General features: G+C 40.6%; 1 protein-coding gene across 1 annotated transcript in view; it reads right to left on the bottom strand.

Annotated features, from left to right (window-relative positions):
- The window catches only part of LIX1 (limb and CNS expressed 1), a 33,277-nt gene extending 9,441 nt beyond the window's left edge, over positions 1-23,836 (bottom strand). Inside the window, exons 1-2 of the mRNA XM_090131697.1 lie at positions 23,587-23,836; positions 8,792-8,952 (exon numbers count right to left, since the gene is read on the bottom strand). Coding sequence (XP_089987823.1) covers positions 8,792-8,952; positions 23,587-23,668 — 243 coding nt within the window. The 5' untranslated portion in view covers positions 23,669-23,836. The remainder of the gene's footprint in view (positions 1-8,791; positions 8,953-23,586) is intronic.
- Positions 23,837-25,295: the final 1,459 nt, after the last annotated feature.

The raw sequence follows: 25,295 nt of genomic DNA, 5'->3' as shown, positions 1-25,295 counted from the left end.
CTGCAAGATCGTCTAGTCCAACCGCCTTCCCATTCCTATTAGTACCACAGTGAATTAAGTTTACAAAACATTTTGCAGTGAAAACACATCCTAAGTGTTTTTTTTCTTTTTTTTTTTCTTCAAAATCAACCATAATTTAACATCCATGAAGTAGAATGGCACCTCTAATTTCCCAGTGATGCCATCCTTTGCCTCTTTCAAACCAAATATTCTATGAATTTTGTGGAGACTCTGGACAGTGGAAAGGAGGAACTTGAAAAAATGTTGTTTTCCCTGCTTTGCTGCGTAGCTGCATGACCTGCCAGTGCTGACACCTGCTGTCCTCGCACAGCTTACAGAGGGACGGCTCAGTGTTTATTTGGCCTTCAGAAGTTTCAGTTCAAGACTGCTTTCTCTGGTTTTCTAATTGAGCATGAAAATTTTTTAGTCTCAACAAGCAAACAATGCACTCATATTTTTAATAAAATCAGGATTTTACCCACTTCGGAGGTAATGGAGATTCCTAAACATGAGCTCTGTAGCATGATCTGGACAAAATGCTATGCTCCTAGTTTTGTCTGAACACAGGAAACTTACCTCATCTTGCCTCCTATGTTACATATGTCACCAGAGCTCACCCATATTCCCCACATCAAGCTCCAGATTTTAATTTTCTCACAGCTTTTACAAGACAAAGTTGTATGCACAGACAGTGAAAAGTAGAAACGAAAGCACCTGCCATGCCTGAGCTTCAGCAACTACAGGGAATGGATTCTGTGAATTGAGTCCATCTGAACTTAGAAGATGAACTGCATCCCAAGCTTTTGAGAAGGCTTAAAAAATGCCTTGAAAGATTTATGTCAACCTGACTGAAGGCTGAAATTCTTTTCATATCTCAAATCTGGCTAACAGCATGGCAATCAAGATAGAGAGCAGAGAGCAGATGTTCTGCACACTAGCTGCTGAGTCAGGTATGGCCATTCGCTGATGCTACAATGAAAAGCAATCATCCTCAAACTTTGATTTGTCCATTCTTTTGGCTGCTGCCTCTGAATGCCACAGTAATTTATAGGGAATGGCATGTAAATAATATTAGATTTTACTGTAATAATAATTATACAAAAAATCCTAATCTTTCTAAACAACTAATTGACATTTGATTTCTGCTCTCTTAATACAGAGATTAAGTGCTATGAATACAACCAAGTCAATGCATCACTGTGTTCCTCTCCTACATTTTGCAGAGTGAAATAACAGGGCAAGTCAGAACCTGCCACGGCTTATCAAGAACAAAGCCATCTTATTAGAGACTTGCTGAATAAAGTTTTACTAGACATGAAGGAAGACCAAATTTTAAAATTGCCTGAGTACGTTTCAGATAGCAAGAAACATGAACACATTTAGAATTTCAACATTTAATTTTCTTCATGGTGAGTAAGCTGTGCCGTATTTGAGGATCTTTATCTTACTTTAACTGGTACTGGTTAGCTAGTCATCCACCTTAATTTGCAATGTCTGATATGACAAAACGATCTGTTGAGGTCCCTTCCAACCCCTCTCATTCTGCAATTCTGTGAAATGCATACTTTTTGTGTTCATTTACAGCAGCATCCACAGATTCTTCCACAGTCTTTTTTATTTCATTTCCTTCTCCAGGCCTAAAGATATTCAATATCTGGCAATTGGTTTAACTCTGCCTGGTTGTTTCTATGCATTTTGATAAGAAGTGTGAATACGCTGTATTATTTCTACTGGGAGACTTCTAAATAATATAGTAACTGGTTGTGATCAAGAAAACTGCTGATCTTTGACATGCCATGAAAATGGAAGCATAGTTCCCTGAAACAAGTAATTTTCATTAAAATAAGTAAATAAATGACTAAATGCTTATCTTTTCATCAGGTAGAATATTTTTCATTATAAAATCCAATTTACCCTATCTTTTAAAAAGCCATTTTAAACCATTTTTTTTCTCCCCAAAAATGTGATTTTTAGGATGAAATTAAGTTTGTATTTCATTTCAGTTTTTCCTCTCATGCTCTTTCACAAGCTGGGGTCTTCATGAATGTGTAAAATATCTAACCCTTTTATATCCTTTTCAAGCTGCTCAGGTTAAATGTTTCAACACTGTCTATTTTTCTTTCATTATGCTTAAAGATTCTTCTGCAAGTTGCATGTGATTTTGTTTTGTAAAATTCTAAGAACTTAGGTTTCTATGTGCTTTCAACAATAAATATTATAATCTAAACCAAGCCAAATAATTTGGATTTAAACCATCTTTGTGCAGATGAAATCCAGTTAAAATGACAGATAAAAGAAAACTATTCATTTTTAAGTAATACCAGCAAAGCAGCAGATCAAAGAGTCTTTATATATTTATACGCAAATGGTTAGTTTTGAAAGATCAAGAGATTTACAAATCTGGAAGAAGGGAAAGATCCTTAACATTTAACTAAATATAATGGAAGCTATAAAAACTTGAACAAAAATAGAGATCATATTTTAAAGTGATGACATATGACTTTTCTCTGTGATGTTTTTTTTTCCTCTCAATCCTGAAAGAATGACTAAAATGGCACAGTTGTAATGTAGTTTTTCAAAAGGCAAAGGTATTAACATAGGACCATTGTCTGTAGTTTACAGAGAAGTCTGATATTATATGAAGTTGAATTTGTGTTGGGAATTGTAGAAGAGGTCTCTGAAAGTCGTTGAATGGGATTGATACAGAGGGCAGTGTCTGCTGCATTGTAGTGGTGCAATATACAGTGGAATGCTGGTAGTCATGTCCACTCTTCAACATGCTGCGTTTTAGCAGTTTTGATGTTTGTAGCTGGAAAAGGTAACAAAGCTGTACTCTTCGTCCCCAGAGGAAAGAGGAGGGGTTGATCCAAGGCACAGTGAAGCAGGTTCCTCCTGCTTTTTCAGACATGTTGGAAACAGGGAAAGTAGACCTTAGCAGTTTAGCTCAAAGATGATAGCTCTTTGTTCTCAATAGGTGAAACTATCAGAAAAGCACAGATGTTTTATTACAGCCTGTTTTTTACTTGCAGAGAATGGCTTGAAAGCAGCCCTGAGGAGAAGGATTTGAGGATGTCAGTTGATGAGATTCAGCGTGAGTCAGCAAAGTGTGCTTGTAGCCCAGAAGGCTGACTGTATCCTGGGTTGCATCAAGAGGCGCATGGGTAATTCTGTTCCTCAACTCTGCTCTCTGAGACCCCACTGTACTGTGTCCAGTTGTGGTGCCCCCAACACAAGGACATGAAGGGTGCAGAGGAGGGCCACGAAGATGATCAGAGGGAGCACCTTCCTGCGAGGACAGTAAGAGGGCTGGGTTCTTCAACTTGGACAAGACTCGAAGGGAACCTTTATAGTGGCCTTCCAGTACCTGAAGGGGGCCTACAAGAAAACTGGGGAGGAGCTTTTTATTAGGGCATGTAGAGACAGGACAAGGGGAAATGGTTTTAAACTGGAAGAGGACAGATTTAGACTAGTTGTTAGGAAGAAATTCTTTACTTTGAGGGTGGTGAGACACTGCAACAGGTTGCCCAGAGAGATTGTGGATGCCCCCTCCCTGGAAGCATTCAAGGCCAGGCTGGATGAGGCTCTGAACAACCTGGCCTAGAGGGAGGTGTCCCTGCCTATAGCAGGGGGTTGAAACTAGGTATCTTGTAGGTCCCTTCCAACCCAAACCGTTTTATGATTCTTTGGTAACAAATGCTACATTTTTTATACCATCTAACTGCTTTCTCTTGCTCCATAATCACTGTATAGTACACAACTATATAAAATCTAGAAACATCTACTGTAAGATCAAGGAGACAGTTCTTTTTGATTTTAAACAGTTGACTTCTGGCCCTTGTAAAAATGCTTATCAAGGAGTGAACTGCATCTTTAAACCAGTAACATCACATGGACTGAAGAAAACAGAGGAAATATTTATAATTAATTATTCACTTCTATAAATGTGTATTTTAGAGAAGGCTGTAACCTGGAGCTAGAGTGGGAAGCTGGTGCTTTATGCAATTACCAAGCCTCTTTGTTGCCCAGCTTTATTTCGTCTTCTATCATTATACCAAGAAGCAACGTTCCCACTGTTTACCCTGCCTCATGATAACGAGTCAGCCAGAATTTGTGCTGTGTACTGAGTGCTGAATATTGAAGTAAATAACTTCTCCTTTGATGAAAAAAGTATTTCTTTGGGGGAGGTTGTTTATTTGTTTGCTTGCTTAGTTTTATGGGGGTTATTTTTGTGAGTGTGTGTGCACTTCTAAATTTTTAATCAGGGTATATGCCATTAGGAATCTTATTAGTGCACAAGTGTCATTTTTCAGATGATTTTAGTGCAGGGAGTTCATAGAATACACAAGGCAAGGTTTAAAAAAAACATTTAAAATATCTATGTTCCTTCTTTTCTTGTATTTCCAAATGAGAACAACAAGCATTAAAGTAATTTTGCTAAAATCACAGAATCACAGAATTGCCAGGGTTGGAGGGACCTCAAGGATCATGAATCTCCAACCCCCCTGCCACATGCAGGGCCACCAACCTTCCCACCTAATGGTAGACCAGGCAGGTTTTGCAAGAAGAGTTTTAAGAATGTTTAATATAAGTATTAATTCACCATTTATTTAAATTTAATTTTATAAATCCAGTTTATCGAAACTTTAAAAGTTTATTAACTCACTGGCTATTGAGAATCACCACCTGATGTATACAAGCATATCATTTTCATCTCAGCTTCACTGTCGCCTTCCTTCACAAAAACACATTCTAAAGACAGAATTTCTGCAGAAGATTCTGCCTTTTGGAAGTACTATTCCTCTTTTTGCTCTGTTCCTTACATTCTGCCATTTAGTAGAGAAGGAGACTTGATTTAAGACCATTAGTGTTAGTACTTTAATAGAAATTGGACTCCACTGCTTCTTTTAGTCCTTGTTGCGTGGAGTGGAGTTCAAGTCTGGCTTCATAACCAACATATGCAAAGTTTTCTGGTTTAAATACTTGATACCAGCCATTTTCACCTACTAGTGGATATACTACTAGCATTTCAATGAGACTTGGAAAGATACCCTTTTCTTTATTTTGCAAAATGTAGTATTTTCAAACCAAAGATAAAATCAGATCCGTAAGACATAAACTTCCACCAATATTCTATCCCAGAAATCTTCCAAATATCTCAATTTAGCAATTCTTTCATTTTCAAGTTATGTCTCCATCCTTCTTGACTTCCACTCTCCCTTAGGAGCGCTCACTACCTTGCTGATGGTGATTTTTCCATTAATGGAAAAGTAGTAGAACACTTGTCATGTAGACTTTCTGGGACTGAAATATACAGCATCATCTGGTGTGTGGTCATAAGTGGAACAAGACTACTTTGATAGCTGTGTAGTCAGATCTCAGCTGCAGCACTGTAAGCATTCTACCATGTATAGGGGATCCAGGAAAGACAGAAGACAGTCTTTAGTCTAGGAGTCTAGGTAAAAGAATAGGTCTTCTTTGAAGAACATGGGGATCTCAGGAAAGGCAGGTCTTTTACATTGCTGAAGGCACAGAAAGCCACAGAAAGAGTTCCAAACTCTTATTCAGCTTTCTGTACAAACTCTTCATACTGTGGCAGAGACAGACAAGAAAGTTTAAAATACTTTTTAAACTAAAAAACAGAGGTGTGCATATCAGATATTGTTTAAGACATGGCATTTAAGAAGATGATACAGCCTCACATTTTCTTTATAAGAGAAATAAATAAAATGTGATTTTCTCAACCTCCTGTAGTGAAGCTGAAAACTGTGATCCCTAGTTTGACCTTCTCACAGTGACTTTTGTTCTACTCTGTGGAAAGCCCAAAACAATGAAGTGGAAGAAGGTTATGTTGTCCTATGCATCTGTCTGTGATTACTATTTCCATTACACATGCTTTGATGGTTGTGCTCTTCTTACTTCTAGTAAAATTAGTACCTGTAGTACAATTTAAAACTTGTAGCAGTTTTGATAGTATTAATATTGTTGTGACCACAGTAGTCTATGGTGTAAGAGAATATTCACTAGAGAGTGACTTTCTATTTAATCAGTTAAACTTTCATTGGAGTGAGAAAAAAAGAGAGTTTTTAGCTCATATATGTGTTTATGTTGTAGTCCTACAGATTCAAAACATCCTAATGCACTCAAAATCTGATAATTGTTTTTGCTCCCAGCGACATTACATTGTCTAATAAGAGATATAACTTTTTCTTATAAAGCATACTTTGATTAATAGTAGCAAGGAAATGCCAGCAAATAAATAAGCAAATAATAATTTAATATTTGAATTGGCAACTCAGGGATTTTTCAGTGCTTCTATCCCTGGTTAACTACAAACACACTGTTAAAGAGAACTCACTGTTGTAGATGATCTCACTTGGAAAGATAAAAGCTGGGCTTGACTTGCAAGCACTTTTCACTGCATTTATAAAATCAAAGTATTCTACATATTTCCTTTTTGGAATTAAAAGTAAAAACATCTGCTAAAGCCAGGAGCAGTTTGATGCCTGAGTTCAGCAAGAGGGGAGACAGAAGCTGATCAGATGGGCCTTATGTTGGTCCCTTCATCATAACTGAAAATTACTGCAGTTTACGGGGTCAGTCATGGCATGTGATTCCTGGCATTATGTGCCCAGAACAAAAATGGACAAGAAAGTATTTAAAATGCTTAAGTAAATTAATAGATTTCTTGGGCTGTGAAGTGCCTTGAAGTATGTCACGTAACACACACCTGTGTGTCTTTAGGCAGGAAAAAGGATTATTTATGAAAAGAGCTGTGCAGAGACATCTGCAGTTTTTCACTATGCTGTGTTACTTACCGTTATTTAGTGATGTTGTAAATACAACTACAGTAACTTTTAAGCAATGTGGAGAGCCTTTATAACTTTATAACTTTAAATTAAAACATTGGCAATTAATTAATATATTGTTGTAATGCTATTTTCCTGAAAGCATGAACAGAACCAAGCTCTTAATGTCTGTCTGCAGGTTGGCACGGGAAGCCTGCTGCCAAGCTGGCTTGGCTCCACTTCTGTATCAATGAGAGGATCCTGAACCATATTACCAGATGAATGCAACAGTGTAGTTATGTATGTAAGGGAAACATTGCACATCGAAATTAGGTTCTCTACCTATTGCTGAAAATGTTTGGAGCCAGCCACAGAAACATAGGAAGATAAAAAATGTGAATCTCACTCTTTAGTTATGAAAGAAAGATTCTAACCTGACTGACTACAAATTCAGAGACTGCAAAATTAGACTGTTTTGTTTTCTGGGCAGATAGATAGGGCTGGGGAATGCTGAACTAAATTGCCTGGATTCATTTTTTTTAAAAATTATTATTATTTTTTTTAAAGCTAAGAAAATAAAGTATTCTGTTGAGCAGAGCACTTTTGCTACCCTATGCACCTGATGTCGAAGCTGCTGTAAATCATCTTGCTTATCTCCTTTTTCTCCTATTGTGAACTGAAAGAACATTCAATGGCACATGTCTTGTTTTCATTATGAGTTGAGAATACATTCCCAAAAGCACATAATGCAACATTCAGTTTCCAAACTGTTATTTGGTTCTGTTCAGCAGAGAGGCTAAAGTACTGTAATCTGAAAGACACGTGCATGTCATTCAAATTGGTTAAAACACTTCAATTAACAGTGGTTATGTCTGGTTCTAGATCCTAATGGATTACATCTACACATTACACACCAATGAACAAGCACTTGGTGATATTTAGGTGCTTTTGTACTGGCTCTTACAGAGAAGACAGATTGGTGGTAGGCATCAGACAGTTATTAGGGATCTGCGCACAGGCTGGCCATAGAGTAACAGCATTGTCTTTGCAATTAGTTTTTAGTGACTTCTTCCTTGCCTTTTCTAAAAAAAAAAAAAAAAAAAAAAATTCAAAAATAATAATAATAATAAAAAAAAAAAATAAAGAAGGAAGATGGCTGTATTTAGAAAAACATTCTGGATGCATCTAGTGAAAACAGAGGGAGTTTGGAAGGAGTCAACTAAAATTGCAACTGATACTCTGGAAAGAATTCTGATTTTGTCCCAGTTATTTGGTTGTTGAAGATCTCAAGATTAATCATTGAAGTTGCTCAGTAACCTTCTGTAGGCACAACTCCCACATCCTAAGTAGATGAGTCACACTATCAGTGCCTATGGAGTTCAAGCTTCAGCTTGAAAGGAAGATAGAGCACAGAATGCTTTACAAGGCAACCCTCCTCCTTCTGGAGACATCAAATTTAGTTCCAAGGTTTTTTTCATTGAAAGAGAAACCTGATGTGGCCCTGGTTAGTTTTGATCCCCATTTTTTATATGTTAGCACAGCTTTAGCATGAGTTGGATGGTGCATATTATGGGGACATACTGCTACAGTGAGAAGTATCTTCACATTGAATAAAAAAATGAAATACAAAGCTATTTCTCTTTCATATCAGATTTTATTGTTTTCTCAGGGAATGAAAGAACACAAATTTTGGTCTTAAATTTAACTGACAAACATTTGAATTACACATAATGTTCTCTGTTGTTTTTCTTCTTGTAATAATGCTAGAAAACAGAAATGAGGTTGGTAAAATCATTCCATGCCCAATTAATTCCCAGAACTGTGCTATTTTTTTTTCAGATAGTTTGTCGCTCTGAAATCACTGAGATATGGGACAGCACTAGGCTGGAGAAGACAAGTATGGAACTGCAATGCAATGTTATAGAAGTAGTTGCCCTGTATATTCTATAGCAAAACTCTTTTCAGAAAAAAATGTCCCCTGACAAAGATTGGAAGTTGACACTTACCTGAAAGTTACCGAAGCAACTTCCTCCAGGCAAGGTAACATAACTCACAAATGGTGGGCCCAGGCTGCTCAGTGACTCATACACAATGATCCCTTCACTTGGAAGTACGGCCTTCTTCTGTTTGCTTTCCCAGAACTCTTGCAATATTGCTACAACATTCACTGCCAAAGACAAAAAAAAATCTGAATGTAAGATGCAGTACAAGTCCTTGATCCTTAGTGTTTTCTATGTTACACAAGAAATGCAGATTTATGAAATTGAAACTTTATAAATCATTATTAACATAAAAGCTTTCACAGTTGTTACTGTTGGCGTGACAATGTGATTGTGTTTCAGAGTCATAGGCTGTGGGCCTTCAAGGATTACAGGCTGCTGTAGGTCATTCATTCCAGGTCAGCAGCATTGTTTTTTTGGGACAGCACACTGGGACTCTGATTCCACAGCAGGAATGGAGCTGTCCACTTTCAAACAAGAGAAAATGTATAATTTCTTTTTACCCATTCGCAAAAAGATCTCATGTAGTTACCCAGAGCAAGCAACTGGTTTAGTATTAGTTTAGAAATCGTTACCATAAAAACAGTTGATAACCAGTTGATAAAACCAGTTGATAAGTTCGTACAGGAGTCATTGGCATTCAAAAAATAAATGAGGACAGAAATCATTTTCCCTCTTATCTTCCCCCTTTCTTCATACAGCCTGAGGTGGCTGGTGGTGGAAGAATGGAAGAGGAAACCAGTTTGAGACAGGATCACCCTGGAGGCAGTTCCCATGCAAACTATAGATGGAGCATTGCTCTTTCCTGCAAGAGAAGCTCTGTGATCTCCAATTTTGTTGTCGCTTGTTTCTGTGCTTGGCAGCAGCACTGTTCTGATGTGCAGTAGCTGTCCTGGTCCAGGAGGAGGGCAGAGGCACAGGGTGTGTCCATCACCAGCTTCCTTCTCCCTGATGTGCTCAGGAGGTCAGGATGTGCATGCAGCACACTGAGCATGGGGAGGTGAGGGGCAGCAGCTGGAACACAGTGCCCACTGCCAACAGTGTCACGGCGTGGCTCCCATCTACTCTGGTGTTCTGTTTAAAGCTGCAGTGGCATTTGGATGTTGGTATACCATGCGGAAGAGGGCTACCTGCATAGAAATATTTGTAACAGGAAGCACAGTGGATAACTGTCTGTCATGGTGCAGATGAAGTTGGAGAAAGACTGAAACAGAGAGGAACTCTTAATCATGGAAATGGAGTTCTGCTTTTCTTAATTATTCCCTTCTTGACAATAAGGAGGGTATGTTATGCTATTGTTGATTTCTAAAAATCAGTATTTGGCAATACAGAGGAAATAAGCAATCTTCTGTAATTGGTGAGCCTGCTTCTATACTCATGAAGGGCAGTTATGAACCTGGGAGAAAAACTGGGAGTCAACAGCCAGTAGCACAGACTGCAGGAGGGGATCCACGTCTTCAAGGAATGCTTCAGATATTAGTCTCTGGCAGTGAGTATCTCACTGATGTCAATGTCTGGATGTCTGCTATGAGATCTCCTGCTCCACAGAGCATGCACACAGATATTGGATAACAATCTAATTTAAAACCCACTAAGTGAAAGCTGATATTTAAACATAAATTTCATGGATTTCCAAGCTTTAAAACTGACAATTTAGTAGAAGCTGCCACTGCAATAAGAAATGCGTTTTGATACATTCAGTCCTGCATTGGTTTTGAAATATATAGCAACAGAAAGTTATTCAAGCTATTCAAACTTCAAGAACACCTCTGGTTTAGATTGTCCAAGAGTGCAGTCATTATAAAACACAATTACATAATCCAAAGATCACAGAAACAACAAGTACAGTGGTGGAAATAACCTGTGGTATTTCTACTTGCCACGTCACTGAGCCTGTATGCTACAACTTTTGTTAAAAATAATAAATAAAAAATAATTGATTTCAGCCACATAATCATGACATTGAATGTTATGCAGCTGAGAAATAAATGGATGTTAGTTTCCTGTTTAGCTGAAACTACTGACTCTTTTAAGAACATATATGCTGCAATAGGCAAAGGAACAGAGGGAAATTCCAGGCATTACTGATACATTTTTCTTCAGTCCAAGTCCCCAGATTTTAATGTGCTAGCCACACTTAATAGGAATGACCCATAAATGCCATGCTTCTGCTTCCTACCAGAAAACAACCATGGTATAAAGCGGTCCACACTGGAAACAGAAGGCATTAGACAGCTTCCTGAACTGTAGTGTGCTTATGATACTTCTTTCTCTTCTGTTGTCAATTCTACAGCAATTATAAAAGTTCAGAGTAAAAACTTTGTTTTAATTTCCATTCTACTTTGTGAGACTTTGAAAGTAACTCAACACTTGGGCAGCCTGCATTTCTTGCTTGACAGAAAGTTCTCGCTCCTCTGCAAATTTGAAATTCCAAAAACTTTTCAAGCACTATGGAGAAGTACATCTTTTTACTGAGTACACCAATAGAAATGAGGGACTTTCCCTCCTTTTTGCTGAAACAAAACACTTTCTGCCATTGCAAACTGTACAGATAAAGCAATATTTTACCAGAGGGCTACTAAGCAATTACAGGTTACACTGATACGATTAACACTAAAGCAGCAGCTGAGAAGTAATACTTCTGAATTAATGTCTGTCAAACAAAGTTTGTATACTTAGCAAGCTACACAGCTATCCAGCATTGGATAACATGGATTGCAATGAAGAGGGTAAGGATAAAACCTAGCTGAGCTGTGAGATTGGTAATAGGAATTCCTGGAGATGCATCTCAAAATAACTACCACTTTCTGCTGGTTTTTTCAGCCCCACTCAAAGCCAGCACCTCAAAACACTGATGATGGTGAAGTTGTATCAGGTTAAACTACAGAATGTGGCCACAACACCGAAGTCTCATCACGCTAAGGTTGTTTTTTTTTTGGCCAGAATTCTTTATGTTTTGATTTAGTTCAGCTTAATTTAAATCAGTTGTGTAGCTTTAATCAGTACATTTATTGTCATGAGGTTAAACCAGCATATCCATTTCAAATACATAATTAAAATAATTTCAGAAATTCTTTATATATATATAAGCCTAAATATGTTGTCCTCAAGTTCATACATGATAAATGTTATGTAGTAGTGTTCTACTAAAAACACATTTATTTATGCCTAATAAGCACTAATTTGTGTATTTCCACTATGTATCTTGTTGATTTGCTGTAATTTAAGATGAGAAAAATATATACACGCATTCAAGTGTGCAATTAATTGTACCCTGTTGCTCTTCTAAGATAATACCATGATTACTAATGTTATATTAAGATTTCTCAGGACCCGTTTTTCCTGTAATAGTGTGTCTTTTCTTTTTAAAGATTCCAAGAAGAATGTTGTTTGATTATCATGTTTTGCATCCAGTGTTCTTTGAGTCTAATAAGGCATTGTAGAAAACAGTGATAATTTTCAGAAGCAGTAGCAGTATATAAATGAAACAACAAGATTTGCCTTTACTTGGGAAGCTTAACAAAACACAGTAATTTATAATTCACTGTCAAAAATCATTCTCATTCCTGTCATTGGCTCTTGAATTTTGAAAAACAATTATGAAATGACTGAGTTTTTAAGATAATGATTGTAGTATTTATATGCACTGACAACCAACTTTTTTCGATTAACTCCTTGGTGCTTTAAAAGCTATTACTTTGTACATAGTCAGTTGCTGTAATTAGTTAACAGTTTGGACTGAATTGAAGGCAAAGCCAAGTCTCCCTCATACCAACAGACAATGTTTTATCCATTTTATCCCTACCCACCTGATCATTCTTAATTAGAAGTTCAGGATGCTTGTAGCATGGGTCCCTTGGGAGTCACTCCTAAAAGGTAAAGGGGTACAGGAAGCCTGGATGCTCCTCAAGACGGAAATCTTAAAGATGCAAGAACAGGCTGTCCCTAAATGCTGTAAGATGAGTCGCAGGAGAAGATACTGGTGTGGATCAGCCAAGAACTACTGCTGAGACTCCAGAAGAAAAAGAGAGTCTATGTCCTCTAGAAGAAGAGACAGACTACTTGAGGAGATTACAAGGAAGTTGGTAAGGTATGCAGGGAGGAGGTTAGGAAGGCAGAAGCCCAACTTGAACTCAGATTGCCAACTGCAGTAAAAGGGAATAAGAAATCCATTTATAAATATATCAATGGTAAGAGAAGAACCAGGGGGAATTTCCATCCTTTACTTGACGCAGCAGGGAATGGGATCACTGAGGATAAGGAGAAGGCTGAGGTCCTCAACTTCTTCTTTACATTTGCCTTTAATAGGCAGATCAGTTATCTTCAGGGCACTTTACACTCTGATCTGGAAGGCTGAGATACTATGCAGAATATACCCCCCGTGATCCAGGTGGAGACACTTAGAGAGCTTCTCCTCCATCTGGACTGTCACAAGTCCATGGGACCGGACAGGCTTCATCCTAGGGTGCTGAGGGAGCTGGCGGAGGTTTTACCAAGCTGCTCGCTGCCATTTACCAGCACTTCTTGTTATCTGAAGAGGTCCCAGAAGACTGGAGGCTTGCCAATGTGACTCTCATCTACAAGAAGGGCGGTAAGGAAGATCCAGGGAACTGCAGGCCTGTCAGCCTGACCTCAATACCAAGGAAAGTTATTGAGGAAATCATCCTGGGTGAGATCATAAGGTATGTGCACAGCGTCCAGGGGATCAGGCCCAGCCAGCACAGGTTCATGAAAGGCAGGTTGTGCTTAACCAACCTCATCTCCTATGACTGGGTGACCAGCCTGGTAGATGAGGGAAAGGCTGTTGATGTAGCCTTCCAAGACTTCAGCAAAGCCTTTGACACGGTCTCTCACAGTATTCTTCTGGACAAACTGGCTGCCCATGACCTGGACAGGTATACCTTCTTTGGGTAAGGAACTGGATAGAAGGCTGTGCCCAGCGAGTAGTGGTTAATGGAGTGAAGTCCAGCTGGCAACCCATTTCAAGTGGTGTCCACCAGGGGTCAGTACTGGGGCCCATCTTGTTTAATATTTTTATTGATGACCTAGATGAAGGGATTGAGTGTACCCTCAGTAAGTTTGCAGATGATACCAAGTTGGGACGTGGTGTGGATCTGCCTGAGGGTAGGGAGGCCCTTCAGAGGGATCTAGATAAGCTAGATTGCTGGGCTGAGGTGAATGGGATGAGGTTCAACAAGGCCAAGTGCCAGGTCCTACACTTTGCCCACAACAACCCCATACAGCGTTATAGGCTTGGGGCTGAGTGGCTGGATGACTGTGAAGAAGAAAGGGACCTGGGGTGTTGGTTGATGTTTGGCTGAACACAAGCTGACAGTGTGCACAGGTGGCCAAGAGGGCCAACAACATCCTGGCCTGCATTAGAAATGTGGCCAGTAGGAGCAGGGAGGTCATCATTCACCTCTACTCAGCATTGGTGAGGCTGCACCTCGAGTACTGTGTTCAGTTTTGGGTCCCTCACTACAAAAAAGACATTGAGGCCCTGGAACGTGTCCAGAGAAGGGCAACAAAACTGGTGAGGGGTCTGGAGCACAAGTCCTATGAGGAGTGGCTGAGGGAGTTGGGATTATTTAGTCTGGAGAAGAAGAGGCTCAGAGGAGACCTCATTGCACTCTACAACTTCCTGAAGGGAGGCTGTGATGAGGAGGGGTTCGGCCTCTTCTCCCAGACAACAAACAGGACTTGAAGAAATGGCCGCAAGTTGTACCAGAGGAGGTTTAGATTAGACGTAAGGAAGAACTTTTCCTCTCAGAGAGTGGTCAAGCACTGGGATGGCTGCCCAGGGAGGTGGTGGATCCCTGGCAGTGATCAAGAGGTGTCTGGATGAGGAGCTGCAAGACATGGTTTAGTAGCTTGTGGTAGCAGTGGTGATGGGAGGACGGTTGGAGTAGATGATCTTGTAGGTCCTTTCCAACCTTGTGATTCTATGATTCTATGATTTATGATGCTGACTGTAATGTCTGGTAATGAAGTGAGAAGATCATTCATTTTCCTCTTCTGTGCTTTCTAAATAGCTGGGAAACTTCTTGTCCAGGGACTGAGCATTGTGGCAGGTGATGCTATCCTATAGTGCAAACCTTGGTAGCTTGCTTGAAGACAACAAGGGTAGGCTTTTTATTTTTATTTATTTATTTATTTATTGAACAGGCTATTTGGAAGCTCTGATTCTGCAGAAATACATGGGTTGTTCTGCTGCATTTACCCTAAATGAACTCTGAGCTTTTTTCACTTTTCAGAAATCCTGTTTTATGTGAGTCAGATTTGGAAGAGGATTAAATGATAACACGTATCATACAACATGGCACTATTTTGCAGCCAATTTCTCATTGAGTAGGAAATGTCTTACTTCTGCTCATGGAAGTTGTGGGGTCAAATTCTCAATTAAGTGGGAAACAGAACTCTTGGACTTGAATTATGTAAGTTTGCATCAAACTGATGCCAGAATGAAAAAAAAAAAGAAAAAAAAAGAAAAAAAATTGTTTCCAATCTTCTGTGGATTGCTGCTAAAAAAACTGGCTAGGCACTTTCCTGAGTCAAGGCAAACAAACACACAATAAACAGCATACTGCCATGACTGGGAGGGCAGGAGCCAAGTACCTCTGCCACTAACACAGAATGGAGTCGTAGACTTGACAACATTTTGCTGCTGAGAGAGTGGAATATAAAGAATGCACACAAGATAACCACCTACTTTGTCATTTTAAAACTTAAAACAGCTGTTTCTGAGAGTCCTTTTAACTGCCTTTGTGGATTTAATTTAATATGTGAATGCAAAGGAAAAATATAAGCTTTCTGAATAAGAGAAATACATAATATGAAATCTATTAAAGAAGATTCTTCAGTGAGAGGCTAGTAAAGTTGTCTTACATGTCTTAAATCAACCTATAGCACATAATCAGTGAAACCATACCATTTAAACAAAGTTCATAAGTTACAAGTGCACCTTTCTGCAGCTGCAGCCTATTATGGCTTGTAACTTAATGCACACATCTTAGGGAAGCTGTTAAATCGAGCTCAGGCTAGCAAACAGTACTGGTTAAATCTATAGAAAAAAGGTCAGCAACTGAAGTGGAAGCCAGCTGTTTTTTGATGGAAGTTTTCTCGCATCTCTTTTGATTCATTTTGCACATTTTCATATTAATAATTAGATAGCTTTGGGTAAAAAATGTTGCAAATGTGATTAGGCAACATCAGTTACATTTGCCATTATGCTGTTGTACATTTATCAGCTGTTACGCATTACCAAGTTAGCAGTGATTACATTAGGATATACTGATTCCCATGCTGCAATTTCTATTCTCTATTTCTATTCCATCCTACACTGATGTAGTATGAAGAGAATAAGCCCCAAATCCCTACTAAAACAGAATGAAACCAAGCATACGCCAAGAAGGCCGATGGCATCCTGGCTTGCATAAGAAACGGTGCTGCCAGCAGGAACAGGGAAGTGACTGTCCCCCTGTACTCAGCTCTGGTGAGGCCGCACCTTGAGTACTGTGTCCAGTTCTGGGCCCCTCACTGCAAAAAAGACACTGAGGCCCTGGAGCGTGTTCAAAGAAGGGCAACAAAGCTGGTGAGGGGTCTGGAGCACAGGCCTTATGAGGAGCAGCTGAGGGAGCTGGGATTGTTCAGTCTGGAGAAGAGGAGGTTCAGGGGAGACCTTATTGCTCTCTATAACTGCCTGAAGGGAGGTTGTAGCGAGCTGGGGGTCGGCCTCTTCTCATGTAACTGGTGACTAGAGGGAATGGCTTCAGGCTGCGCCAGGGAAGATTTATGCTGGACGTTGGGAAATACTATTTTTCTGAAAGAGTGGTCAGGCACTGGAATGGGCTGCCCAGGGAGGTGGTGGAGTCACCGACCCTGGAGGTGTTCAAGGAACATTTGGACACTGTGTTGAGGTTTAGTGAGAACTATTGGTGATTGGACTGAATGATCTTGTAGGTCTTTTCCAACCTTGGTGATTCTGTGATTCTGTAATACTGTTAAAAAAAAAAATCATCATATAGGAAGTACTAACAATATGCCGAGGAGCTTTCAGGGAACTTTTCCTTTCTCCATGAAGGACTTGGGTCCCTCCATGAGGCAAGATGAGTGGAATGACCTAGCTATGGACTGCTAATAGCAAGAAGTTGTTTCAGAAAAAGAAGATCTTATTGTGTCCTGACAATGAATACTTTAAATCCACCACTCACTGGCAGTTCCTAGAAGACTTTGAAGATTTGGGAAAAGAACAAAATTAAATAAATCATATGAACAGGCTCCTCAAAAGAGTCATTTTTAAGGTTCTGTCAAATAGGGGAAGAGAGTGTTGGAAGTAAGATGCTCAGAGAATGGTGTAGGTTGACTAGGTGCTTCACAGGTGGTTAACTCAGCCCCTCAGCACAGCCAGCTTAGATCCAATCAGAGAAAAGGAAGGGTAGCAACTGGGAGGGTTTTACTGATGCCACTTTTGGGATGAGGCAAGGTGTCAGTCTCTGAAGTGTTATGAGTGGGGAAAAGGTTATCATCTGGGACAGAATAAGGAGACTTGCTAAAATTAGACAACTGTTAATCATTGCCAAGCAGCTTCGCATAAGGTCTTATTTAGCATTACATGGGAAAAATGAAAAGAATTCTGGTAGAATTTCAGTATCCAAAAATAGCTATAAACATCTGTAAAACTGTTAATCTATTATGATAATCAGAAGTATAACTAGTTTCCACAGGAATAATATAATAAAAATGATAATCTAGAAAGGAAAAGATGTTTTTTTTTGATGAAACTTAATCTTGTAATATTTTCCCAAGACAGCTGACTTACTCTGGCGGCACTGCACTCAAATTCAAAAGCTTATATCACGGAGAGCTAGTATAGTACTCACTGACAAATCTAGTTCAGTGTTTAATGAAGAGATAAGTGAGCTGGGCTGATTCTACTGAAATCCCACAGGGATCTGGTCATAATCCTTAACATATTTTTTCTCTTAAAACATCTACAGTCTATTGCTGACCTGAAAACTTTGCTGGTAAAATGTACAAATGAAATATAGTTTGTCACTGCCAGTAAAAACATGGAGACACGCTGATGTTCAACTGATCTGAAATCACTTGGGCTGTTTCACAAACCAACTATTCAGCAATTCAGCCAGGAGCCATGAATTCAAGCCAGGTTTGAAAATCTCAGTGGAAGTATTTAGCTTTTTCCAAGCTATATTACAATCTGTAGCTGATACCAGAACATCGTTTTATTGTCGAAACAAAGACATAAAAAAACACAGTGGTTATAACTGGCATTCAACAAATTTAGGCTTGAAACAAGGTGATAAATTTGGAAATGCTTTATGAAATGGAGGAACTGATTCATGACTGCTTGAAGTGTTTATAGGTATATTACCTTACTTTTGAGGCTTTGTGATGCAAAGGCACTGCACTTTCTGATTCCTCTCCCAGCTTTCGCTTGCTGATGACTCATCTTGAAAGAGTGGTAAGGCTGATGGCTCCCACACAGACTATACCAGTGAGTGCAAGGCACAAGTGGCAGTTAGAAGAGCAACTCCTTTCCCCTACCCTACACAGCCAAGAAAATGTATTCCAGGTCTAACACCCAACAAACAAGCTGGTGTCTTTTAGTTTGCTTCCTGGAAGGATCAAAAGGAAGATCTTCCAGCTGCGTAACACATGAAATGCTGTTTTTGCTCTCCTGTGTTTGAATAGGAGACAAGCTAGAGCTGAAGACAGGAGAGAGACAGAGCAGACCAAGACCCAGATGTAGCACCATGAGTACTGCAGTAAGTTAGAGTAGCTGCTTGCTGTCAGATTAGAGCTGCAGGGAAAGCCTGCTGCTGCCACAGTGCCCCAGCCATCAGATGCTGAGCTCTTCAGCAGGGCCATCTGCCACGTGAAGTCATCTAGATACTCCCCGTGCAGTTATCTCAGCAAATTTTGGAGTAAAGAATAGCTTTACTTTATACTGAGTGTTCTTAGGCAGAGAATCTACTTTGCACAGTATTCTACAGAATTGGATACTGACATATATTTGGGGCTTCCACAAATTAGTTCAATATCAAACCGTCCCTAATTCTGGAAACTTTTTCTGTAATATATTCCTCAGTAGCTGTACTCAACAATTCCACATCAGGTAAAGCCTTGCCATGAGCAGGGTTAACAGATCAGTCTGCCCAGGGCTTCGTCCCACCTGGTCTTTGATGCCCCAGGGATGGGGCATCCACAGCTTCCCTATGCAGGGGTTTGGAACTATATCATCTTTAAGATCTCCTCCAATATAAGCCATTCTATGATTCTACGATAAAAACAGTGCACTTCATTCTCTTAGACCCAACAGACATATTAAAATAAAAGCAACCCTTTTGTATTGCAGCTTTTGATTGGACTCTACTTGCCAGAATTTGTGAGTCCACCAGCTTCTTTTCTTGCTTCGATATCCACATTTTTGTCAAAGAATCTATGTTTTTTAAAGGTATGACAATGAAGTGACGTTTCTTTCTGGCTCAGCCTCTGTGACAACACAATACAGAACGGGAGCACTGTGACCCTCCATGATCACCATGTGAAGGGAGAAATGTGGCTTGTATGGCATACGCACGATGCCTGAGGCCAAACACTCTAAACTCTAAATAGCTCCTGGCCCAATTGGAGGGGACTATGCTATGGCATAAAGGCACTGCCAAACCCACAGCCAGCTGTGCTTGTCTCACCACATCCTTGACCATCCCAGAAGGAGAAGACCTCTTCTCTTCTTCCCTCATCTCCCCTTCTCCTTATGTTCTTCCCTTCTCCTTATGTTTCTCCTTCCTCTTCCCTCCCATCCCTTCCCCTTCCTTATCTCCTTCCTTTTCTTCTCTCCTGTTCTTTCTCTCGTGCTAGCCTATCTTTTAATAAATAAAAGTACTTTCTTATTCAATCAACATCTTGACTCCATTCTGAGTCTCAATTCAGAGGGACTGGGATTAACATAATGAACTGCAAACTGCTTTGGCTTGCAACAAAAGAAACACGAAAACTAAAGTTAGATTATACTAGTGTATTCTAATACATCCATAGTATGTATGGAGAAGGAGTATGAACATGAGAGTGAATTTAATTACACTGTAGTTTATTACATACTAACACTTCCGCATTCGTCCCCACAGCCAGAGCCAGCATGTTTTCAGATACACGCACACCTCTATGGTTTATATACCAACAGGACAAAGTAGGAAGGACCACTCATCTTTCTCACCTCAGGTTTTCTGCAGGACTGCCAGTAGTGACACAGGTGAAGTACAGGCTGTCCTGCTGCCAGTGCACCCAGCCGTGATCATGCATCTCCCTTAAATCTCATCCCTGCTACTGGAGGGAGAAGCTGCCCCAGAAGGAGCTCTGCTGCACTGTGCTCACTCCTGCCAACAGCATCCAGCAGTGCGTACTCTGCACCTCTGCCTTTTGCTTCTGGGGCAAGCCTTCTGCAGAGCATCCCTCATACTCTACCTTTCAGTCAGCATAAGCAAACTTCCTGAGATACAAGAGCAGGCAGCAGCAGACTTGCTCTGGGATGCACGTTCTTCCTCTCCCAGCAAAACTCAGTCTTCCCTACATACTGAGTTAGCCCAGGTCGTGAAAAAGTGCCTCTGTAGTGAAGTGGGTGCTGGATTGTTCATTCTTACCTGGTCCAGTAAAAGTTGAAAGCAACATGTTTGTAAAAGCATGCTTTCATAGGGGAAGCACGAGGCATTATCTTGCTTTATATCCCATTAAAAATCAGAGATGGACACTACTTAATTTCTAGATTTGACAAGATAAAGAGAACACTTGTAAATTCTCATCCAAATTACATGCAAAGCACTGTGTCTGTTACCAGTCAGAACTGGCAGCATGTACTCACAGCAACTTCAAACCTATCTATCTAAGTAGGGTGTTCTGAAAGTAATGCCTTCTATTTATTTCCATGGAAAATACAACAGGTACAAAGAGCACAATAACACTGTTTGATAGAGCAAATTCTCAGTTACAAAACACTTCTTTTTTTCAACATAGGTACCACCATTAGCTCTGCATTTCCATCAGCAATGAACAATTGCATGCTGAGCTTGCTCATACCGATCTGCACCAGCAAAGGTGACCCACTGTCACTGTTGCCACTACTGAAATTCGCCACCCATTACCTCACAGTTTGGTCTTCAGAAATGTTCAGCAAGTGTTGATGAATGTTGGTGGGTGTCATTTTTTCCATGTGGAGAAATTCTGTGATACACTTTTGCTTGATGCGTGCTTCCATTCTGTCAGAGTGCTGCTCTGCAGCCACCAGTCACACGGTAATAACATGTATTGGGAAACTGATGGGAAGGTTCCACCTCTATTGCCATACCACCAACATCTGCCTCTGATGTTGGTGGCCAACACAATAAAATAGGAGGCATTACTTTTGGAGCAACTCTCATAGATTAAACCTGTATTTTGAACACCCCCAGAATTCTTTTCATGCCTCAGAAAATCTGAAGAAAAACAGTACTCTGAACCCCTTGCACTTTTGTTTTGCTTTAATCATCTCCCCCTGCCTCCGATCTGTGGGTGGTCACAGTGTGCTGTCCAAGCAGCTCTTACACACACTTTCAATAAAAGCCGTGTGGGTAGATGTGCTGGAACTGGTTACCCGTGGTAACTCGTGAAAGGGAATGCCCTTTTTCCTGCAGCCCACCCCCCCACCCAATTCTTTGTTCCTGTGCTCTCACAGACCGTACTGTGAGGTCCTGAAGCTGCAGCCGTAATGCAGTTCTACCCAGCAGCACATAAACCTCCTCTGGGGGGGCCTGAGGCACTGACGGTGAATGTTTAGGTTTGGGGATGGATCCTTATGCCACATCTGTAGGAGAGCAGTGTCCTACTACTCCTACAGGGAGCCACAGAACTACAGAACAGCTTCACTTTTCCATGTATCTGAACACTGAATCTGGCAAGTAGAGACATTTAATGTACAAGTACACCAGCTTTTCTCCCAGGTCCATTTCTAGCCATGTGCTTGATGTCTTCAACCCTTCCACAGCAAGGGAGTAGATAACAGCCGATTGTACGAGGCTGATTTTAATAACTTTAACATGGTTGTTCAAAAATGAAGTGGAGATGAAATAAATACCTCTGCAGTGTACCTTAGGTCAGGCAAATGACAACTAGGTGTGAATGTTAAGAAAAAAAACTCTTAAAAATCAAACATTGTCCCAGCATTGGCTGTGCATTACGTGACTGACTGATGCAGGTCATAGAATGACAGAATCACTGAATGGAAGGGACTCCAAGGATTAGCAGGTTCCACCCCTGATGACACAGGAAGGGCCACCAACCTCCAGATCTGGCACCAGACCAGGCTGCCCAAGACCCCATCCAACCTGTCCTTGAACTCCTCCAGGGATGGAGCATCCACAGCCTCTCTGGGCAGCCTGTTACAACACCTCACCACTCCCCCCGTGAAAAACTTCCCCCAATGTCCAATTTAAACCTTCCCTTCTTGAGCTTAAAACCATTCCACTTTGTCCTATCACTATCTACTCAAATAAAAAGTTGATTCCTGTATGGGAACTGCTGAATCACAGCCTGAACCTCTGACTGATCACCTGAGGCGAGCAATGAGTCAGCCACGGAAGCACAGGTGAAGGCAATTCACCTGTGCTGCCGGAAGGGGTGGAGCCTGGCTGCACCCCTCCTAGACCCATTTAAGAGCTGACTACCAGTGGGGAAGATCTCTTCTGGAAATCTTAAACTTCCTTTCAAGTTTTCCAGCGAGCCCAGGACAAGAATAAGCACTCTACCTATTCCCTTTTTGGTATAATAACCTCCTTAGCCAAACTCTCTTGCTTATTTCATAATTATAATATTTGTATATTCAATGATTATACAGTTCCCCAACTTGATTGAAACAGCACCCAGCAAACTCCTAATTCAGCAGTCACAAAGCTAACATAAGGGTGGATTTGTGGAAGATCTCGTTCACCTCTGGAGGAAACTGTAAAAACAATGAGATTTAGCTATTGCTTGTTCAATCTGATGGAGGCTTCTACCCCACTACTATGTGAAATCTGTGGCAATGTGAACGTGTTCTGTAAAAATCTGCCAATTAAACAGTGCTTCGTTCCACGTGCAGCCCTGCGCTCATCATAAAGCACAGTTTAAATAGTTGCATTTCCACGATGTGACACGTTCAACTCCGTTTGTTTCAAAGGATGCTAAAAGAGCAGTTTTCTGTGCAGCACTCACTGCACAGCATCCATTTACACAGTCTGTACTCCAAGAGGGGGAGAAAGGACAGTGAGGCAAGCAATTGTGGCATGCTTTGGAAAGGTGCAGCCATCGACAAGTTGGTAACTGGAAAACAGTTCACATTCCACATGCCTGCAGGAAAACATCTTTTCACATTGCATCAGTGCATAAAGATTGTGATTTCTATTGTGATATGTATTTATTTATTAGTTTTACAGAATCAGTAGTTAAAAAGACATGTGGTTTCATACGACAAGCTAACTGTTGGAGGAAGGGAGCTGACAGAAAGTTTTCCAGGATCATCACTAGTAAAAAATATCACCAGGAGTAGTTTCTGGGATGCAAGTCAGTATCCTATGAAATGGTTCCGAATCAATTCTCTGAAATGCAAACTCCAAACACAACCAGCAACACTGCCTGCAATAGGCAGAGTTAAAACAACTATAGCTTGTGATTCACACATATATACAAGCAGATTAATTATTACTTCTCTTTCTTCCTGCCTCAGCTATAAGGAACACTCTGTGAGAGAAGCCGGACAGTTTCATGGTACTTACAGTCCTTAAACACCAGGGCAGGGTCTCTGTGAGGCAGAACTCGGGCAATCACCAGCTGCAAAGACTCCAGGATTCTGTCCATCTCCGTCCTGCTTTGCCAGACAGCGGCCACCAGCTGTCCTCATGCCCGAGTGAGCCGAGCCCCGCGCTGCCTTCCTGCAGCAGCTCATTGATGCACGGGCTCCTGAGGAGTCTCCCCTCGTCTCCCAATCAGGCACTGCCTCAAACTCCAAGGCACTCCAAGGGCCCACCTCCCCATGCGCCGTGCTGAGGAGCTGCAAAGCAGCTCAGTGCGCGGCTTCCTCCTGCAAGCACACCCATCGGCGGGCAGGGAGGGGGACCTGCGTTTCTCCTGGATGAGGACCGTGAGTTGGAGCGAAGACCGCCAGACTCTCAAACTGTAGAAAAGATTGAGAAAAGATTCAGTAAGTTATAAAGCTGCTCCACACGCAGTGCTGTGGAATTACCGGGCAGACTTTTGCTGAGAAATAAAAGCAGCACGCGGGAGCTATGATCTTTTTCCTTTAGCCCTGTAGCAGGATCGGGACTTTGATATTAACAGCATGAGGAAAATAAATTGAAATAGCAAAATTAAACTTGTGGTGTGTTAACTGAATTTGAATCTGTTTTCTGCACTCCCTACACAGTGTGTATTAAAACGACAGCGCGTTAAACTACTAACGTGTAAGAGAAAAGTGCAGTGGCCTCAACAGGACTCCAGTCAGGACAGACACAGATGCAATGGCGAAAGCTTGAAGTACAAATGTACACACAGTGCTGCCACACACATCTGTGTAACAGCCACAAGCTGCACCAATCAGGGCTGCACTGCCATTACAAAGCAGTAACTTATTTCAGTTCCTGTAAAGTCTTCCTGGTTTGGAAAAAAGACATACGAGAGTGTTGTTTAATTACTATAGTCCTTCCTTCCATGTTCCCAAACAATTCTTATCTTTTTTAGGATGGAAAACTGCAACACAAACTTGTATCTCTATTATCACCTACCATTGCGTATAACAAGTGCATTGTATAGTGTATTTCCACTCCTTATTTTCAAATTTTGCTTACAAGATAATGAACCAGCATTATGACTACTAAAATAAATTGAACAGGTTTTGTTATAACCCACATGCACATTCCTTGCTGCTGAGCTGTAATGCTGTTGTCCTAACCATTGCGTTTCCTTAAGTCCACTCTAAATAGTGCTCTGAAGTTCACTCTGTGTGTAAACGTTGCTGTGACCTTCAATGACTTCAGATATTTCAGGAATTCTGCTGCTTTAAAAAGAAAAAAAAAAAAAAGCTTAATAAAGACATATTAAGCAGTAACCACGAGGCTGTTCCTCCCTCACTAACTCCAGTAAATGGAAATGATAACTTACAGCCATCCATTAGAGTACTTTTAAAACAGTTAATGGATGTTTTAAAGGAACACTGTGAAAATAAACAGCAAAGATTTCCATCACCCCTTCTGTTCTGTGGAGCTGAATAAAACGGGACAGCCTTTGTGTATTTTTGAAACCCATTACCAGCACAGACTTAAGGTCGTGCGTCAGAAAAAGAACTCATTCACTGTGAAAAGTTCAAACTCAGAAGCCAAGAAGTGCACACGCATCGTAGACAAAGAGCTACAACTGAAATACCATTGTCGCTGAAACAACCTCTTAATATAACAGCCCAGAAACATACAAGGACGTTTTTTCCCTTGAT

Source organism: Phasianus colchicus, chromosome Z, assembly GCF_987193195.1.
Source record: "Phasianus colchicus chromosome Z, bPhaCol1.hap1.1, whole genome shotgun sequence".
In the NCBI taxonomy this organism is placed as follows: domain Eukaryota; kingdom Metazoa; phylum Chordata; class Aves; order Galliformes; family Phasianidae; genus Phasianus; species Phasianus colchicus.
The sequence above is the reverse complement of the archived record's forward strand: the minus strand, read 5'-3'. Positions and strand labels throughout refer to the sequence as shown.